The sequence below is a fragment of the Panthera pardus genome, unplaced genomic scaffold (assembly GCF_024362965.1).
Source record: "Panthera pardus isolate Hobbes unplaced genomic scaffold, ASM2436296v1 HiC_scaffold_22, whole genome shotgun sequence".
NCBI classification, from domain to species: domain Eukaryota; kingdom Metazoa; phylum Chordata; class Mammalia; order Carnivora; family Felidae; genus Panthera; species Panthera pardus.
Window position 1 is genome coordinate 77,502,849 of NW_026526788.1, and position 17,420 is coordinate 77,520,268.

The 17,420-nt window shown below is 41.0% G+C and overlaps 1 protein-coding gene across 6 annotated transcripts in view; it reads left to right on the forward strand.

The window, feature by feature from the left end:
• PLEKHA1 (pleckstrin homology domain containing A1) overlaps positions 1-17,420 on the forward strand; it is a 56,563-nt gene that overhangs the window by 28,751 nt on the left and 10,392 nt on the right. For all 6 annotated transcript variants that reach the window (XR_008424970.1, XM_019459669.2, XM_053909984.1 and 3 more), the window contains 4 exons: positions 2,192-2,289; positions 8,044-8,169; positions 11,968-12,111; positions 13,896-13,964. Coding sequence is in view for 5 of the 6 variants with exons in the window: in XM_019459669.2 (XP_019315214.1) it covers positions 2,192-2,289; positions 8,044-8,169; positions 11,968-12,111; positions 13,896-13,964 (437 nt within the window). In the remaining variant the exon portion in view is untranslated. The remainder of the gene's footprint in view (positions 1-2,191; positions 2,290-8,043; positions 8,170-11,967; positions 12,112-13,895; positions 13,965-17,420) is intronic.

Consider the following 17,420-nt stretch of genomic DNA (forward strand, 5'->3'; position numbering starts at 1 on the left):
TAGTACTAAGTGCTTAGATTTTCAGACTCTTCAGCTGGTCTCGGCAGATGCCCAGAACAGCGCTGAGGGGAGAAGCCATTGGGAGGGGGCCCAACCTCAGCCCGAGCTGGAACAAGGTTGTGAAAAGAGTCTTTACCAATTGTTAGAAATTAAAAATAAAAGCCATGTGTTGATATATGTCCTACTGTGCTACTCATCTTAACTTATGCTTATGGCATGGATCATTTCTCCAGTCTCTAGTAAGATATAAGAGAATTGATTTACAGTGTTTTAAGTTTCTGTAGTTTCCATACTAGTTGTCTGACAGCACTTCACAAGGTACTATTTGACTTCCTTGCTCAGATCCTCATCTCCATTCAAGGAAGCTCTGCCTCAGTGTCTTGGTCTCAGTTCCAATTTCAAGTCTTGTGCATTTGAGAAATAACTTTTTCCTTTGAGGGTTTTCATTTCCCCCTTTCCTTAGTCATACCCAACTGAGTGGTAGTATGTTGGTTGATACATACATACATACATACATGTGTATATATATATATATATATATATATATATATATATGTATATACACACATATATATACATATATATATACGTATATATGTGTATATATATATATATTTTAAGTTTATTTATTTTGAGAGTGAGAGAGAGCAAGCAGGAAAGGGGCAGAGAGAGAGAGAGAGAGAGAGAGAGAATCCGAAGGGAGCTCCATGCCCAAAGTGGGATCTCTTGAACTGTGACATCGTGACCCAAGCCAGAATCAAGAGTTGGATGCTCAACCAGCTGAGCCCGCCAGGCACCCCTAAAGGTGTTTATTTTTATGATCTTGGGTTGGGGAGATTTTCTGCATCTATGAAAGCTCAAGTCATTACAGGAAAAGGAAAAGATTGACAGAATATTTTTCTCTTTGTTAAAAGATACCATGGACAAATTTGATGAGGGAAATGACAGGCTGAGAAAAGTACTTGAAATAAAACAAATGATTAATATAAAAGCTCTTAGAAGACAATACAACATAAGTGGACACTCAGGAGAAATATGGACACAGAAAATAAAGCTCACAAAACAAATTCTGAGGGCCAAGAAACATAGAAACTAATTTGTCTCAATGATCAGATAAATTCACATTTAAACAAGATATAATTATTCACCATTTAGGAGGTCAGAGATTGATGTATCTGTCGGGGTCCAGTCGGGAAAACAGTCTGCACTAGGTATTTCGAACCTGGGGTGTTTGTTAGGAGGAATTGCTTACCCAAATACTGGAAGGCTGAAAGAGTGTAGAGGGGATGCCGAGGAAACCCAGAAATTAGAAATTGCATAAAGCAGCTACCACCTACACGCTGGAGAGAAACGAAAGGGGAAGAAGGGGTGTTACCAGAAGCTGGGACTTCGGATGGTTGGAAGAGGGGCCCTGATGGAGCTAGCGATGGGTGTCTGAGGAGACTGCAGGGCTGGTGTGGGGAGTGGCCGCAGAGCCTGGAGCAGTAGTAGCTCGTGGTATGCTCCTGCAGGGGGAGGGAGGTCAGCAGTAGTGGGAACCTTTAGGAGCGTGGCCTCTCCCAGTCTCCCATCAGTCCCTCCCATTAGCAGAACAGGGCTCGAGCTGGCAAAGGGTTTCTAGGGAATATTGTTCGCAGACTCCGGCTCCGATGTCAACAGTCTCGGGGCTGAAGACAAGGTCCCTATCTAGCACAGGTGCTAATAACCAGGACGGGTGCTGAGCACTGGATAAAACAGGCCTTCACTGTTGCTAGGAATGTAAATGGGTTCAACCTTATAGGAAGACAAGTTATCAGTATCTGTGAAAATTTTAAGGGTGAATTCCCTCTGACCCAACAAATTTATCCTATAGAACTGGTAGCCCAAGTATGGAGAGATATTATGTATATGATGGTTCATTGGGATATTTTATATAATTTCAAAAATTGGAAATGGCCTAAATGCTCATCATTAGGGGATTAGCTAAATATATTCTGGTATTTCCATTTAATGAAAAACATAGGCATTAAAAATAAGAATGTTACCTATGTTACAGAGTGATAAAAGCATTATTTCATATGATCTAACATTTTGTCAAATCTGAGAGTCACGGTATTGAACCTAGCCTGGTTTTTCAGAAAGCAGGTGCCAACATAAATTTAGATGCAACAAGTGCAAAATTTCATGTACTGTTTATTTTTTCTCTCAACAGTTATGAATGCAGGGATGAGGAAATACTTCCTACAAGCTAACGATCAGCAAGACCTAGTAGAATGGGTAAACGTGTTGAACAAAGCTATAAAAATCACAGTAAGTGTTTGTTGTGTTTTTAATTTTTAACGTCTGGAGGTCATCTTTACATTTTGAAAATATGCCTGCTGAGTCTCCAGTTTACCAACAGGTTGCATCCTCAAAGTTTATTATTTAAAAGGCCGGTGTTTATAATGGGAACACATTTTCTTGTACCAGGTCATTATCAGCCCTTAAAATCAGCCCGAAAATGCCATTTTAGCCCATTATGTACCTACCACGGCATATGCTAGTGTGCATTTCACCCACTGCACAAGAATGTTTCTAGGGGAAAATACACATCGAGGATGTTTTCTCTTCCCGAGTAGGATGAGGGGCTTCCTGCCGCCAACCCTGCTACTAGGCGTTGGCCTTCCTGTCTTCCAGGCCCTGACTGGGATCACTGCTGGGTAGGGTACAATTTGAAGATAGGAGCAGGAAGCGGAGGTGAGGCCGTGGAAGTGAGGCACGGGGTTAGGGAGTGGATCTGGAGAGCTGTGGCGGCCAGAGGGTCCTGCCCACGTGGCCCCCTCGGGAGTTTGTCTTCAGGCTCTAAACTTGCCTCACCCACTTTTCCTCCTTGAGTTCGGGGCGGCTACCCTTGCAACTCCGATGTCCCCGGGCTACAGCTTCCTGCTTGCAACCTGGGTTTCTTTTTTTGGTTTTCTGATCTTGAGGGGTTTACCTCAATTATCTGGAAAAGTGATAATCCTCGGGATTAAGTAACTTTTACTGGTTTCATAGCTGGTAAATCGTGGAACCGTTGAGCCAAACCCAGGCTGTTTGACTCTGGAGCTCGACCCTGGAGCACAGGGTCCTGAAAAAAGAGCCCTTTCCCACTCTTTCGTTTGTAAAGCAAAACCCAGACTTTTCCGAGAAAGTTTACTACTGATGAGGACAGGCAAGTAGATAGGTTCTGCGCCCTGATTCTAGCTCTCCTTGCTTTTTTTCTCCTTACACACTTGTAGAGAGGCACAGAGAGAGGCTCTGGAAGGAGTTCCTGTGTGAGGTTTGTGTGAGCTCAAGTGTGTTTTACTAAAGTACAGTTGTTTACTGGCCCTAAACGACTTAACTCTCGAAAAACATATGCTCTGAAAGTCAGCATATGTTAGTCACTTGTTAGTTTCCATCTAAAATGAACGATTCCATATTTATATCACAACACAGTCAAGAGTTAATATAACCAAAGCTGTTCTCGGAGTGAAGTCGGGTTTTTTGTCTTGCACCAGAACAGCTTGTTGCCACATGACAGAAAACACCCACGCAGTGCCTCTGATCTGTACACGAAGCAGAAGTTATTTTAGGTACGTGCAGTTTCAGGAAAGCAATTTTTTGAACTGATTCAGAAGTACATGTTCTTAAAAGGTCTTCACTAACAGTTTTTAACCCAATATATATATTTCTTAGGTGAAATTTTCTTTAGGAAGACAGTATCTAGTAACTTCACCGAATTGGTTCATTTCTTACAATTGGCAGTAATTAGCAGCACTGGGTTCTCAGTGCTTTAAGAGAAAAAGGAGTGAATAGTCTCAGGCTTTTTACCATTTGGGGGGTTCTTGAATTGCTAGATCTAATTTATTAATGGTGTGAAACCATCTTACACAGATGACACTGCTAAGCTTCTTCAAATGCACGAGAAGCTGATTAGGGTTGGGTGATGTTGCAAAGCATAAAGACTTTTAAATACCAGCGTTTGTGGTCTTACGGTTTTGTTTTACACGTTGAAATTCATAGTTTTTAGGCTAAATAAGTTGGTATTCATGCTTTTATAATTCATTTTTGGTAATTCACATTTAGAAAATATGAATACGTAAAAAATCTAGAAATCCTTAGCTTGTCAACAAAGTGAATGTAACTGTATGAAAGTGAATGTAGAAGTGAAGAATTGATAGCACTTACTAAACATCAATTTTATATAAACGTGTAACTTATCGGATGGCAATGAAAGAATTTCCCCTGCCTACGTAAGATTTATTTAATTCTTTTTGTTTAAAGGGCCTTGCCAGTTTTCATATCATGTGCATTTTACACGTGTAAATGTATTCGGGTGTGGAATCTCTAATTTGTCATACATTCCTATGGAAATCGCGGATGAGTAATGCAGATTTCTTTGCAAAATAGAAGTTTATGTTTTAGTGCATGTGTGGTTTACAATTCTATGGAACTGCTCCAAATGACAAGTTGGTCAGCTGTGTAACTTAGTGGTCTGCTGAGTACAATGTGATTATGTAAACTTAAAATTTTTAGAAATTCATAATTAGGGTTTGGAAGCACATGGTTTCAGGATAGGGGGTGGTAGGGAGTAGTGGTAAGGGAATGGTGATTATTTAACTACTTCCTAATTATAGTACCTTGTCATCTTAGTGGACTGTCCTCTGATACCATGGTCTGTGGCTTTTCGAACTTGCCTAACGTCTACGTGAATGTTTATTGGTGGCAGCCGTTTAAAAAAGTTTCCCCTTATTTGAAAAGACAGAGAGCTGGTCGTGGAGGAACCGACCCTGAAGAGAGTATCCGTGAATAGGGTTGGGAAAATCAGATTGATTTTAAAGTATACTTTCAACTAACTTTTTATAGGAAGTAATAACAGTACAAATACGGTGGCCTCTGGTCCCTTATCGATGAAGGAATGTCCAGGCTGTATATGGTGTATTCCTAAACAGAAACCCACTGTTTTTTAAAATAGTGTCTTTTCCCCACCATAGGTGGTAATTCAGAAATCAATACTAGATTTTAATCTACATGTGGTGTTTTTGACATTGTGGCCAAAATTCCACTTTTTTTTTGGACAGCTGGGAGCAAGTAGAGGAAGCTGAATATAGGACTTTGGTCCTAACAAAATGGTAAATTTGCCCAAAGGTACAAGGCTTTCTACTTGATACTAGTGTTTTTCAGCTGGCAGGTCATGGGTAGAGCCCTCAAAAGGCTCCTAATATACCCAGGAGTTTGTGTTGGAACGTTTTAGGCTTTCGTCCGCAAGCCCTGTCGTTTTTCTCCATTTTGTTTATCTCTTCGTTCTCTGACTGCCTTTTCTTTTTCTATTAGGACCACAGGCAAACACCTCCTAAAGATACATGCAGATTTCTCACAGACTACAGCTCCAATAAAGAAGGGTAGAAAGCAAGAGAGAGCAGGGAAAAGTCAGGGGCAAGGAAACCATTCATGTTCAGTGTCTTTGACACTTGCTGTCTGCCTGATGAGACCACTTTTCTGATTCTCATTAAATAGTTGGCTGATTTTTTTTTTTTCTGTTCCTGAAAGTATGTTTATTTTAATGGCTGAATTTAGACTTTCATTCAAAGTTTTTAAGACAATTACTGTATTCATGGGTATTTTGCTTGTACTTTTCGTATTCTTGGGGAATGTTTACAGCTTAGATGATTTTTTTTTATTGATAAAATGTTAATATTAGTTTCAGGTGTATAACATATCGATTTGAAAATTCTACACATTGCACAGTTCTCACCACACGATTTAGATAAGTTTTATTGTAAAGTGCAATTCTAAGTTAATTATTGAACTCTAACATTAGAATTATGCCATACTTGGTATTTTATTTTATTATAAGGACACATTAGAAGCAGTGAGCTTAACAGCAGTGAGAAGGATTTTTAATATACTATCGTTTCTGGAAGAAAAGTGGAAAAAGTATAAATATCACTGTATTTTTGGGGTGGTATAAAAGATTTTTCTTAGGAAATGCCCATGTATGACTAAACTGTAAACTTCTTAAAAGAAGGACTGACTTCATATGGGTCACCTCTTCGTACATTTCGGCTAACACAGATGAACAGATAATTTTCTCTCTGGCTTAAAATTCTCTCAATGCTGTGTTTCTGTTCTTAATGGGGCAACTTGGCCCCGTTTTCTCGGTCATATTTCAAATACATGATGCCGTTCATTCAGAACATCGTGGGCTTCCTCGGCAGACTGTTTCTGGGTAGAGTGTCCTCAGTAGTAGTCCTTTCACCGTCCTGTCGTTGTGTGGATCTTGTCAGGTAAAATTCTAGCTAGTACCTGTTGCCTTTAAAAAGCTCTCCAAAAAGTGTAGCCTCTTAGAAGATTTCAGGGGGCATTCCTTAGCAGGATTCATTTGCCTTCCTTTCCTGTTTTCCTGCATTGTTGTGTAAATATGGATGAGGGGGCCTGAAGCCTGGAGAAAAAGCCTTGCGGGGAAGCATCTCCAGGGGAGAGAGGGAGGGAAAGGTGGAGAGGAGTTGCAGAAAGTCGCCTGAGAGACAACTTGTGTATATTCGTAAATTATGCGGATTGGGATCTACTACAGCCCGGCTTAGACACACATAGACCGCATTTGCCCGGTATTTCATAAAAGCCTTGTCTGTAGACACCACTGTCTACCTGCTTTTCCCCAGACCTGGTGGGAGAGCACAGGCCTGGCAGCAGTGTTTCTCGGGGTGGTTTCTGCAGCAACTACCTCAAAAACCACTGGTGTTTCTGCTGACCGTGTGGCCTTGTGCACAACACTGTGGCTTGAGCAAGTCAGAATTTCTGGGAGGTGCAACCTGGAAGTCTGAAGCTTTTAATAGTGTTCCTGACTGATGCTTCATGAGTGTTAAAGCTCGAGAAACCACACTGCTTTGGAATCATATTAACAAATGGTTTGGGTCTTTGACTGCAACGTGAATGGTGTCCCCTAGGAGCTGTGCCAGTTCCCTGTTAACATGGATTAACTGTAAGGCAAGCAAGTTACTTGATTTTAAATGTTTTTACGCCACCACTATGGTGCTGGTTAGAAGTACTTGTCAGAATGTTTCTGAAACACTGCAGGATCCTCACATGCCCTTTAAAATCATTGGACAGAGATTAACTGTCACGCTCAACATTACATCAGTGCCGAGCATATTTTATTACGTTTTTTTATCTACGGTCAAAAGAAATCTGCAATCCAAAGGCAGACTACATGCAGCAGTCTATTGGCAGAAGTATCGCACCTTGTTTCCTGAGTGGGCCGTATCAGAAAAGCTAAAACGTATGCTAAACGTTTGTGATCCCTTCGATTCTCTGATTCCACTTCAGTGACGTTTGTGAGCGATTTATCATTGATACCAGTGTTGGAATACCTTCTCAAAATTTCCAATAAGCTTTAAGTTATTTTGAACATTTTAATTTTTAATTTGTGTCGAGTGTCTTATTCTTTTTTTCCTGATGATTCCGGATTCATCCACTGAGTCCGTCTCTCAACATTTAGTGAACACCGTGTTTTCAGTAGTAGACTCTGGCCTGGCACCAGTAATGCTGAGTTTGCCACGGTCTTTGTCCTCGGGTGCTACCAGAATCATGGGCAGCGGCGGAGGATGGGGAGCGAGAACGGCATGGAGCTGTGCTCTGGTGTCAGGTGCTCTAATAAATGGGGGACATAGAATAGTGGTTGAGTGTAGGGGGAGAGTTACACAGACTTCAGTAGAACGTAGTACAATCAGGACCTACACCTATGTTTCTTCACACCTCTGAGCCTCCGTTTTCTCACTGCTACCACGGAGGTACAGGCCCTAAGCATAGGGTTCATCAGAGGATGAAGTAGAAAAATGTATGAAATAGTACCTGCCCAAGTAAACACTCAGGAAACGATGGCTGTATTATAAAGTATTACTGTAACAGAACAGTGTGAGAACTTAAAGGGGCACATACCTATTATACATAATTTTTATAAATGTCAGTTATATATAAATGGACAATTAGTTGGATATTCTGTGATAAAAGAGGGTCCCCTATAAAATGCTGGTTGCAAAATGATTCATTTACATATTATTTTAGGTACCAAAGCAGTCAGACTCACAGCCTCATTCTGATAACCTAAGTCGCCAGAGTGAATGTGGGAAGAAGCAAGTGTCTTACAGAACTGACATTGTTGGGGGCGTGCCCATCATTACCCCAACTCAGGTAATACATCAGTTATTCTGTTGTGTGGTGGTTTACCTACTGCGTAGTAATTTTTATGTCGTTATAAAATAGAACATCTTTAGTGAATAAATATAGTAATCAGTTAATTAAAAATGCTTCGTATCTGTTTATTTCAAAAGTATGTGTTTATTAAAATAGTTGGCAACCACAGACCACACTTCACACTTTTCATGTTTTCTCTGAGCCTTTCTTCTTTTTTTTTTTTTTTAATTTTTTAATGTGTTTATTTTTGAAAGAGAGAGAGAGAGAGTGAGCACCAGCAGGGGAGGGGCAGAGAGGGAGGGAGACACAGAATCCGAAGCAGGCTCCAGGCTCTGAGCTGTCAGCACAGAGCCCGACGTGGGGCTCGAACCCACAAACTGTGAGATCGTGACCTGAGCTGAAGTCAGATGCTTAACCAACTGAACCACCCAGGCGCCCCTCTCTGAGCCCTTTCTTCTGTATACTTTTGTCCCAAGAAATGGAGACCCTCTGTAAATAACTTTTTTCACTCACATCTCAAACATTTTCCGAGTCACTAAAAATTATTCTACATCAATTTAAATGACTGGGTAGTCATTTTGACTTGAATTTAGCATAGTTTACAAATGGTCTGTTGTTGGACAGAGTTCCTTTTCCTTTTGTAAACAATATGAGTAGGAAAAACCCACTCTTCCTCTCACATGACTGCCACACTCACGATGCTGCTGACATCAGAGGTGTGGGGATCCCCTCACACCAAGCAGTTCTGTGACCCTGGCTGGGTGTCCTGCAGTTTAACTCAATTCTGACAGTCAGCCTGGATCCCACAGGTTAAGGGCTCCGTCCTCCAAGACTGCTCCCACCCCAATCCTTTCAGATGTCGGTGGAAGGTCCAGGTTGTTACCTCTGCTTCTGACCGATGGGCTGTAAACTGAAGGTTTCCATGACCTTGTCCCCAGATTTGATTAATTTGCTAGAGCTGTTCACAGAACAGAAGCAGTTTATTTACTGTTTACCTGTTTATCATAAAAGGATATGATGAAGAATGCAGACGAACACCCTGATGGAAGAGATGGGAAGGGCATGAAGCTTCTGGGACTCTCTCAGCACCTCCACATGTTCAGCAACCCAGAAGCTCTGTGAACTCTCAACTTTTGGGATTTTTTTTTTTAAGTTTATTTATTTTGAGAGATGGAGACAGAGCACATGTGAACGGAGTTGTGGCAGAGAGAGAGAAGGAGAGAGAGAGAGTCCCAACAGGCTCTGCATTATAGTGGGACACTTAACCTACTGAGCCACCCAGGTGCCCTTCTGGCTGCTTTCATTTTGTACAGAATTAAGATTTTGTTGTATTTTAGTTTTAGTGTAGATTATTCAGTAGGTTGTAAGATTGCATAGCAGCTGCCGTATTAAAAAGATCCCAAAGAATTTTTTTTTTACTGTGTCATTTTGTAATGTAGCTTTTTAAAGAAGTATTTACTCATTATAAAAGCATTTAATTGCTATATATTTGTCAAGAAAATGACAAATCTCATTTGGTTGATTAATTTATTCAGTATTGGGTTAGTGGCAGTTAAGTGCTGGGATTGCAAAGTTTAAGTACATAATTAGTGCTGTTGACCTGTCTAAATGTATAACAGGTTGAAAATTCCTCAAGACAAGACTCGAGTGTTCGTTTTTCTCTTGAAAATTAGGAGTTCTTGAAAAAAAAATACACATTTGGTTGATTAGTGGGATTCTAGATTATAACATGTTGCATGTAAGCCAGTGCTTTGGGGAGCATGAAAACATGAGTATAGTTAGATCTTTTTTAAAAAGCCTGGACTTGGCGTGTGAAAAAACAAAGAACAAAACCCTGCAGAATTTTTAGATTCTAAGAGCAAGGAGAAAATCGTCTGGAGCAAAAGAATTTTTAGACTTGTCATCAAAAGCACAGCCCATAATGGGGCGCCTGGGTGGCTCAGTTGGTTAAGCTACTGACTTCGGCTCAGGTCATGATCTCACAGTTTGTGAGTTCGAGCCCCGCGTCGGGCTCTGTGCTGACAGCTCAGAGCCTGGAGCCCACTTCAGATTCTGTGTCTCCCCCTCTCTCTACCCCTCCCCTGCTCACACTCTGTGTCTCTCTGTCTCTCAATAATACATAAACGTTAAAAAAAATTAAAAAAAAAAAAAAAAGCACAGTCCATAAAAGGATACATTGATCCTCATCGAAATTGTAAATGTTTGCTCTGTGAAAAACCCTGTTAAGAGGATGAAAGGGAAAGCCGCACACGGGGAGGAGGTATCTGCAAACCACGTATCCAACAAAGACTTGTATCCAGAACATACAGAGAAAGAATTGGGGCTCCTGGGTGGCTCAGTTGGTTAAGCATCTGACTTTGGCTCAGGTCTCGATCTCACGGTCCGGGAGTTCAAGCTCCGCGTCGGGCTCTGTGCGGACAGCTCAGAGCCTGAGGCCTACTTCAGATTCTGTGTCTCCCTCTCTGTCTGCCCCTCCCCTGCTCATGCTCTCTCTCTTTCTCTCAAAAATACATAAACATTAAAAAAAAAAAAAAAAAAAAAAAAAAGAAAGAACTATCAGAACTCAGCAGTTAAAAAATAATCCAATTAGAAAAGGGGCAGAATTCACGAACAGAGATTTCACCAAAAGATACGTGGCAAAGGAGCACTAGAAGGGCTGCTCACCGCTATTCGTAAGAAATGCCAAGACCGCAGTGAGTATCTCCCCGCACACCTATCAGAACGACTCCGATAATTAATAACACACGTGTTGGCAAGGCCGAGGAGAAACTGCCTCGCTCGTACGTTGCTGGTGGGAATGCAAAACAGTCCGGCCCCTCTGAAAACCGGTACGGAAGTTTTTTGTTAAAGTGCACTTGTGATTACTCTCCGGCCCGGCACGTGCACTCCTGGGCTTTGCTCCTAGAGAGATGGAGACTTACGTTTACACCGGTCTGTATGGGAATGTTCATGGCAGGTTTATTCCCAATGGCCCCCAACTGGGAACGACTCAACAATGCCCTTTCACAGGTGAAGAGTTAAACAGCCCATGGTACGTCCAGACCATGAGCGCTCCTCAGGGATAGGCTAGTGATAGGGGAGCAGCCTGCGTGAGCCTGCAGAGAATTATGCCGAGTGAAAAAAAGCCGATCTCCAAAGGTCACCTACTGTAGGATCCATTTCTATTACATTGTCTAAATGCCAAAATAATAAAGACGGAGAACCAGGTTAGGGTTGCCAAGGGATTGGGCACAGGGATTCTAAAGGGGTCACCCAAGGGAGCCTCATAATGATGCTGTATGTGGTTGTGGAGGTGGTTTTACACAAAGCTGCATGTGACAGAAATGCACAGAATGATCCATACGCGAAGACAAATGAATGCATGAAAAACTGATGACATCTGAATAAGGCTTGTAGGATGTTCCAGCGTCAGTTTTGAAATGTACTCTAGTTACTATAGTTACACAGTTTCCCTGTTGGGGGAACCGGTTGAAGGGTACATAGGAAGGATTTCCTGTATTTTTTTTTTTTTTTACAGCTTCCTGTATATTATTATAATTACTTCAAAATAAGTTAATCCCCTCCACCCTCTACCCACCCCCCACAAGAGAAATAGAAATGTGTGGTTTTATCAGTGATGTGACTGTTTATGATTAAGTATCTCAAATTATTTAGAAAACTTCACTTCAAAATCTGTGTTCCTAACTGAACTAAGGTTAGAATTTAAGGTTTTCTGTTAGAATTACAACATGAAATACAACTGTGCTTTGAAGCTAAACAAGCAAGGAAAGACTTTCTTTATTTGCTTCATTTTAGAAAGAAGAAGTAAATGAATGTGGTGAAAGTATTGACAGAAATAATTTGAAACGGTCACAGAGCCATCTTCCCTACTTTACTCCTAAGCCACCTCCAGACAGCGCAGTCATCAAAGCTGGGTATTGTGTAAAGCAGGGAGCAGTGGTGAGTACCTTACGAGAGTATGTGTAATCATGAAAAAACGAGTCTCTGTTAGCAAACTCTCAGCACACGAATCATTTGCTTTGTTTTTCGAGAGACCCAAAGGGAGCCATGAACGTGCTGAGGAGTCAGGGTGATTCTATGTTATTTTCTTGGTCTGTGGGTGGCTGGGTAAGTTAGTGCTGATTACCACTGACCTTCAATTTTAGATGAACTTTCCTAACACTTTAAATTTATTCCAGAAGGCTTTCCTATTGATTTTTCTCTCCCTTGGGAGTGGGTCAGAGAAAGAGAAGTCTAGCAGGGAGATATCAGGAAAAGAGGGGGCAAGGGAGTGGGGTATGGAAGGGCCTGCTTACTCCATTTGGTGTTGGGCTGACCTCAGTCGAATTCTCTGTGACCTGGGGCTTCTCATTTTCCCTCTCAGGCTCTCTGTTCCTTTTTAAGGAAAATTAGATTATAAAACCTACCATTTGGAGATAACTTTGAAAGATGCAAATTAAGAGAGTATCTTAGCAGCACCTGGTCCTTCATAAGAGCTGTTAAGGGTTAGCTGGGTATTTCTCATCCAGCCAGACCCACGGCGGGAAATTGTAGGAAGGGCAAGTACGTTTACCAGTGTTTCCAAGGTTCCAGAGTACCTTTCTTTTTTTTTTCTTTTCTTTTTTTTTTTTTGAGAATGAGAGAAACAGAGTGTGAGTGGGGGAGGGGCAGAGAGAGGGGGAGACACAGGATCCCAAGCAAGCTCCAGGCTCTGAGCTGTGAGCACAGCGCCCGACGCGGGGCTCGAACTCAGGAACGGTGAGATCACGACCTGAGTCCAAGTCAGATGCTTAACTGACTGAGCCACCCAGGCGCCCCCAGAGTACCTTTCTAAAATTTGTCATTCTTTACGCGAACCAAATCGTTAGCATTTTGTGAGAAGATAAACTTTGAAGTTTGAAAATAAAAGTAAAAAAGTTTCTGTGAGTGAGGAAATACTTAAAACTCTGCCGGCAGTTCTGTTTGACTTCACGTCCCTTTCTGGCAACGCTAATTGGTGTAGGTCAGCCGTGGACAAGTTCTTTTATCTCTAAGCTCCTGACCTTGAAGTGGAGGGAAGTGGGAGGGGGGGGGGGGCCGAGACTCACCCCTTGTAGCGGGTCTGCAAGGAACCTCGGAAGCTCCTCAGGCTGTGGCTCACTTGTGCTAATGAGGGCTTTTAGGGAGGGAGACCTTTCTTTCCTTCTGTTTCGTTCCCAAGTCTAAAATAGCAACCCTTGGAGATACTGAAGTGCTTCCACAAAAACTGTTTCAGTGACAAAACAAATATTTGTACAGAGTAGGTTCATTTTATTAAATATCTGTTGCTTTACTACTAAGCACAAAGTACCTGCAGAAAGATTCTTGCATTTTACAGATTTTACAGAACTTGATGTGGTTTAATAACATTTCCTGTGCTTGCTCTTGAACTCTTGATGACATTTACTTTGTGGGGTTGGGGGATGGGGAAGTGCTTTTTTTTTTTTTTTCTTTCCTAACTTTTAGAGCATTAAAAATAATGAAACCATATTCTGAAATTGTATGATACAACAAACTGAAGACTGGCCACCAAAGTTGAATTAGGAGGTTAAGGCCTGAGCAGTGGAAGAGATGATGTTTCATGTATTTCCTCACTAAGGGAGGGTAATGAGGTTTTTTAGGGCTTGACATTTCGGATTATGGGTTCATATCAGAATATGTAAGTGGCTGTTAACATTTGACATTCTTAGAAACAGAAGTCTTATGTCTGTGTTCATCTCTGGTAGATGAAAAACTGGAAGAGAAGATATTTTCAATTGGATGAAAACACAATAGGCTACTTCAAATCTGAACTGGTATGTTGCTGTGTCATAAATGTTGCTTTAAAATGTTTGAGAAGTATTATTCTGGTGATTGTGTGTGTGTAGTTTCTTGTCCTGTTTTCTATTTCTAAAATAATTCTGGTTTTGAGAAGCATATACAATTCAGTTTATTTGGTTGTGATGTCTTAATGGTAATTTTGTAAATATATCTTAAATAAAAAGATCATACCTTCAAAGGCGTTCCACCTTGAAAGAATTAAAAACATCAGAACTCCTTCACCTACCGATGTCCTCTGAAGGGCAGCTGGAGGAGATTGTAGGAAGAATTAAATCTCTAAAAGTCAACATTTTAACTCTGCATTTCTACCTTCTTTTCTCTGCCCTCTCTTGATAAATTTTTTTTTTCCTATTACAGATTGACTTTTCAAGTTTTTTCGTATAAGACCTTTTTGTCTTGTGGGGTAGAATCAAGATTGAAATTTCCTCTTTCACTTGTTCGAGTAATATTCTTATTTAAAACATTCTTCTCACATAACTTGAGTTCTGCCGCAGATTGCTGGATAATTTGAATGCTTTTTTATTCCTTACATGTCTGTCCTACCTCCTTTTGTTTTATGGGACCTTTGAGTGGGGATCATATTCTTTATTTGAATGAAGACACCAGAACAGCACTATCTGGTAGAACTTTCTACACTGATGGAAATGGTCCATATCTTCACTGACCAGGTTTACTGGCTACATGTGGCCGTTGAATGCTGGAAATATGGCTAGTATGACTGGGGAACCTACCTTTATTTCATTTTAAAATTAAAACTGATTGTTCTTTAGTATTTTTTAATTTAAATAGTTATACATAGCTATTGGTACTATACTGGACAGCGGAGTACTTAGAGAACAGGAAAGGACTATTTTGCGATTCATCTCAGGTGTCTGTTCTTCTGGGAAGCTTTTGAACTCTGCCTTCTCCTTACACACCACGGTTCCTGAAGTCCACTTCTATCATAATACTTCCGGCTGCGTTTTGCCATTGTATGCATACTTGTCTTTAGCAGTTGACTCTATGAGCTTCTTGAAGGCAAAGATCTCTTTTATACCCTTTTATGAACACAGCCCCTGATACTTGGTAGATAATCAAGAAGTGTTTTTGAATGAAGGAAAAAATGGCATAGCACAGCAAGAATAGCCATTTTAGCACAGGGACCTTTCTCAGACGTCCAATTCGAAGAGCCTCAACGGGAAGTAGTAGTTACGTGGCTCAAAAAGTATCAGACGTGGTGTCTCAGAAGGCTGCACGTTTGCTTGGTTAGTAGGTTGATTCATTGCTTTAATTAATGATCGTACTCTTGGGGAGAGTCATTAATGCAACAGACATTCATTGAGCCCTCCGTGGCTCTGGCACACTGTTCCGGGAACTGGGAATAAAGAGAACAGCAGCGATATTCTGGCCTTTTTCAGGAGTTCAGTTGTGCCAGAGAAATTGACATGCCCCCCTGTCACCCACAGTAATTATGAGATAAGAACTATTACGGAAATACTTGCTAAATTTTGAAAACCTGCATGTAGACGTTATGCTATAAAATTTGAGATGAGAGAATACTGAACTAACAAAGGAAGCAGGGAGATTATGCCATGTGTATTTAGGAATGTGTTAAGCACTTCGAAAACTCAGATACAGCTGGAAACTTTAAACATACTATAATTACTTACCTTTATCAATAACTCAGGTGCACATTCCCCCCACATGTAACATTTCTGAACGGCTGTCTTAGCTGCGGGGGAGGGGCAGTCAGGCAGCAGCTGTGGGGTAGTTGTCTTTGCTTCGGGCGCACAGCACCTCTGGATAAGATCGGAAAACACCGGCACCAAAACCCGCAGAAGAGGGTGCTGGCAGCTTGCAAGAGAATCTCAGGGACACGGTAGAACGTTCTTAAGAAATGCTTCATCCCCTTCACTCTTTTTGACACAGAGAATGGTATGGAGTGAAAAACATTGACATTGATGGCTCTGAGTCAAAAAGTGATTCAGAAGAGGTGGAATCCGAATGTGAAGTTTTAAAAAAACCTTAGTCACTTTACTTTTGCTTATGTACCTATATATGCTCAAGAACGATAAATGATAGAAGTTGATGTTTAGAGTACAAACGGGCTCATTTATGAAACGTTCTGATCATTAGAAGTTTAAACATACGGTAGATAGAATAGTATTCTGAACCCCTCTTATCAACACATGGCTGGTTTTCTTAGGTACCACCACCCACTTCCCCTTTATATTTTGAAGTAAGTCCTAGACATATTTCATCTGTGATTACTTTAGTTTGTTTTTCTAAGAGATAAGGAGTTAAAAACTTTTTCAGTAGGTATGAAGGATTTAAGTGTATACCTGAAAACCTGGAGAAAGTATTTGTAATATGTATCAAGGATAAAACATTGATACCCCTAAAGAATGTTAAAAATTGAGGGATTCTTCCTTACCCTCTGCCCTCTTTCCTCCCAAACAATTAAGACCTAAAATTTTTAGGTGAGGCAGATCAGTGTAGGCGTTCGTGTGGTGGGACAGGGGTGCAAGGAGCTACAGTAGCCTGGGTGTGGGCAAGGAACCCAAGAAGGACGAGGAGGCTGTCCTCTTGGAGGATTAGCCCAACATGGAGTAGGGGGAAGAGGGTATTCAGATTGGGAAGAGGGTGGTGGCAGAGATGGGAGGATGTTTACATATATACTTGATAAAATAAGTAAATATGTTAGGGATCATAGAAGCCTAGTTTCTCACTGTCCAAAAAGGGAGTCACAAATAAGGAAAAGGAGAAGACTTTTTGTATTAGGTTGGAATTCAATGTATCGATGTGAGCACTTAACATATACAGGTAGATGTAGAATTAAACAGAGCTGTAAACGTATTCATGGGTTTACATATATATGCATATAATATACTTCCTAGCTCCGTGCAACTGGAAAAAACCCCCACCATTTTCCGTGGAAAGAAACCTGGGCTCTTGGAGAAATGACAAGACTCCAAAGCTGAAACAGTAGAAATAAATAAAAAATAAGCCTGGAATGTCTCATATCGGAAAACAAAGTGCTCACAGGATGCTAGGGACATGACGGAAGGACCCAGAATCCAACTTGAAAACAGCCGCCCTTGCCAAATTTGGGGGATTATTTTAGGCATCAAAATAAGTAATGATGGTAACAGATTATTGCCCTTTGAATAAAGTGGAAATCCATGAACCCACACGGGAGAAATGGGTGGATGCATGAGTATACACGTGTGTGTGATGAGGAACCAGAGGGCACATAGTTTCAAAGTCCCCATCCGCAAAATGCACATTAAGTACAAAAAGGGAAATGGTAACTTGATAGCGATAAAGATACCACTGTAGATACCACTCTAAACAGGTGACCAGATGATTAAAGCGGACTTCATCAGTGATGAGATGAATTAAAATTACTTACCGTCTGACAGGATAGCTTGAGAAGGTTGCTGCCTCATTTC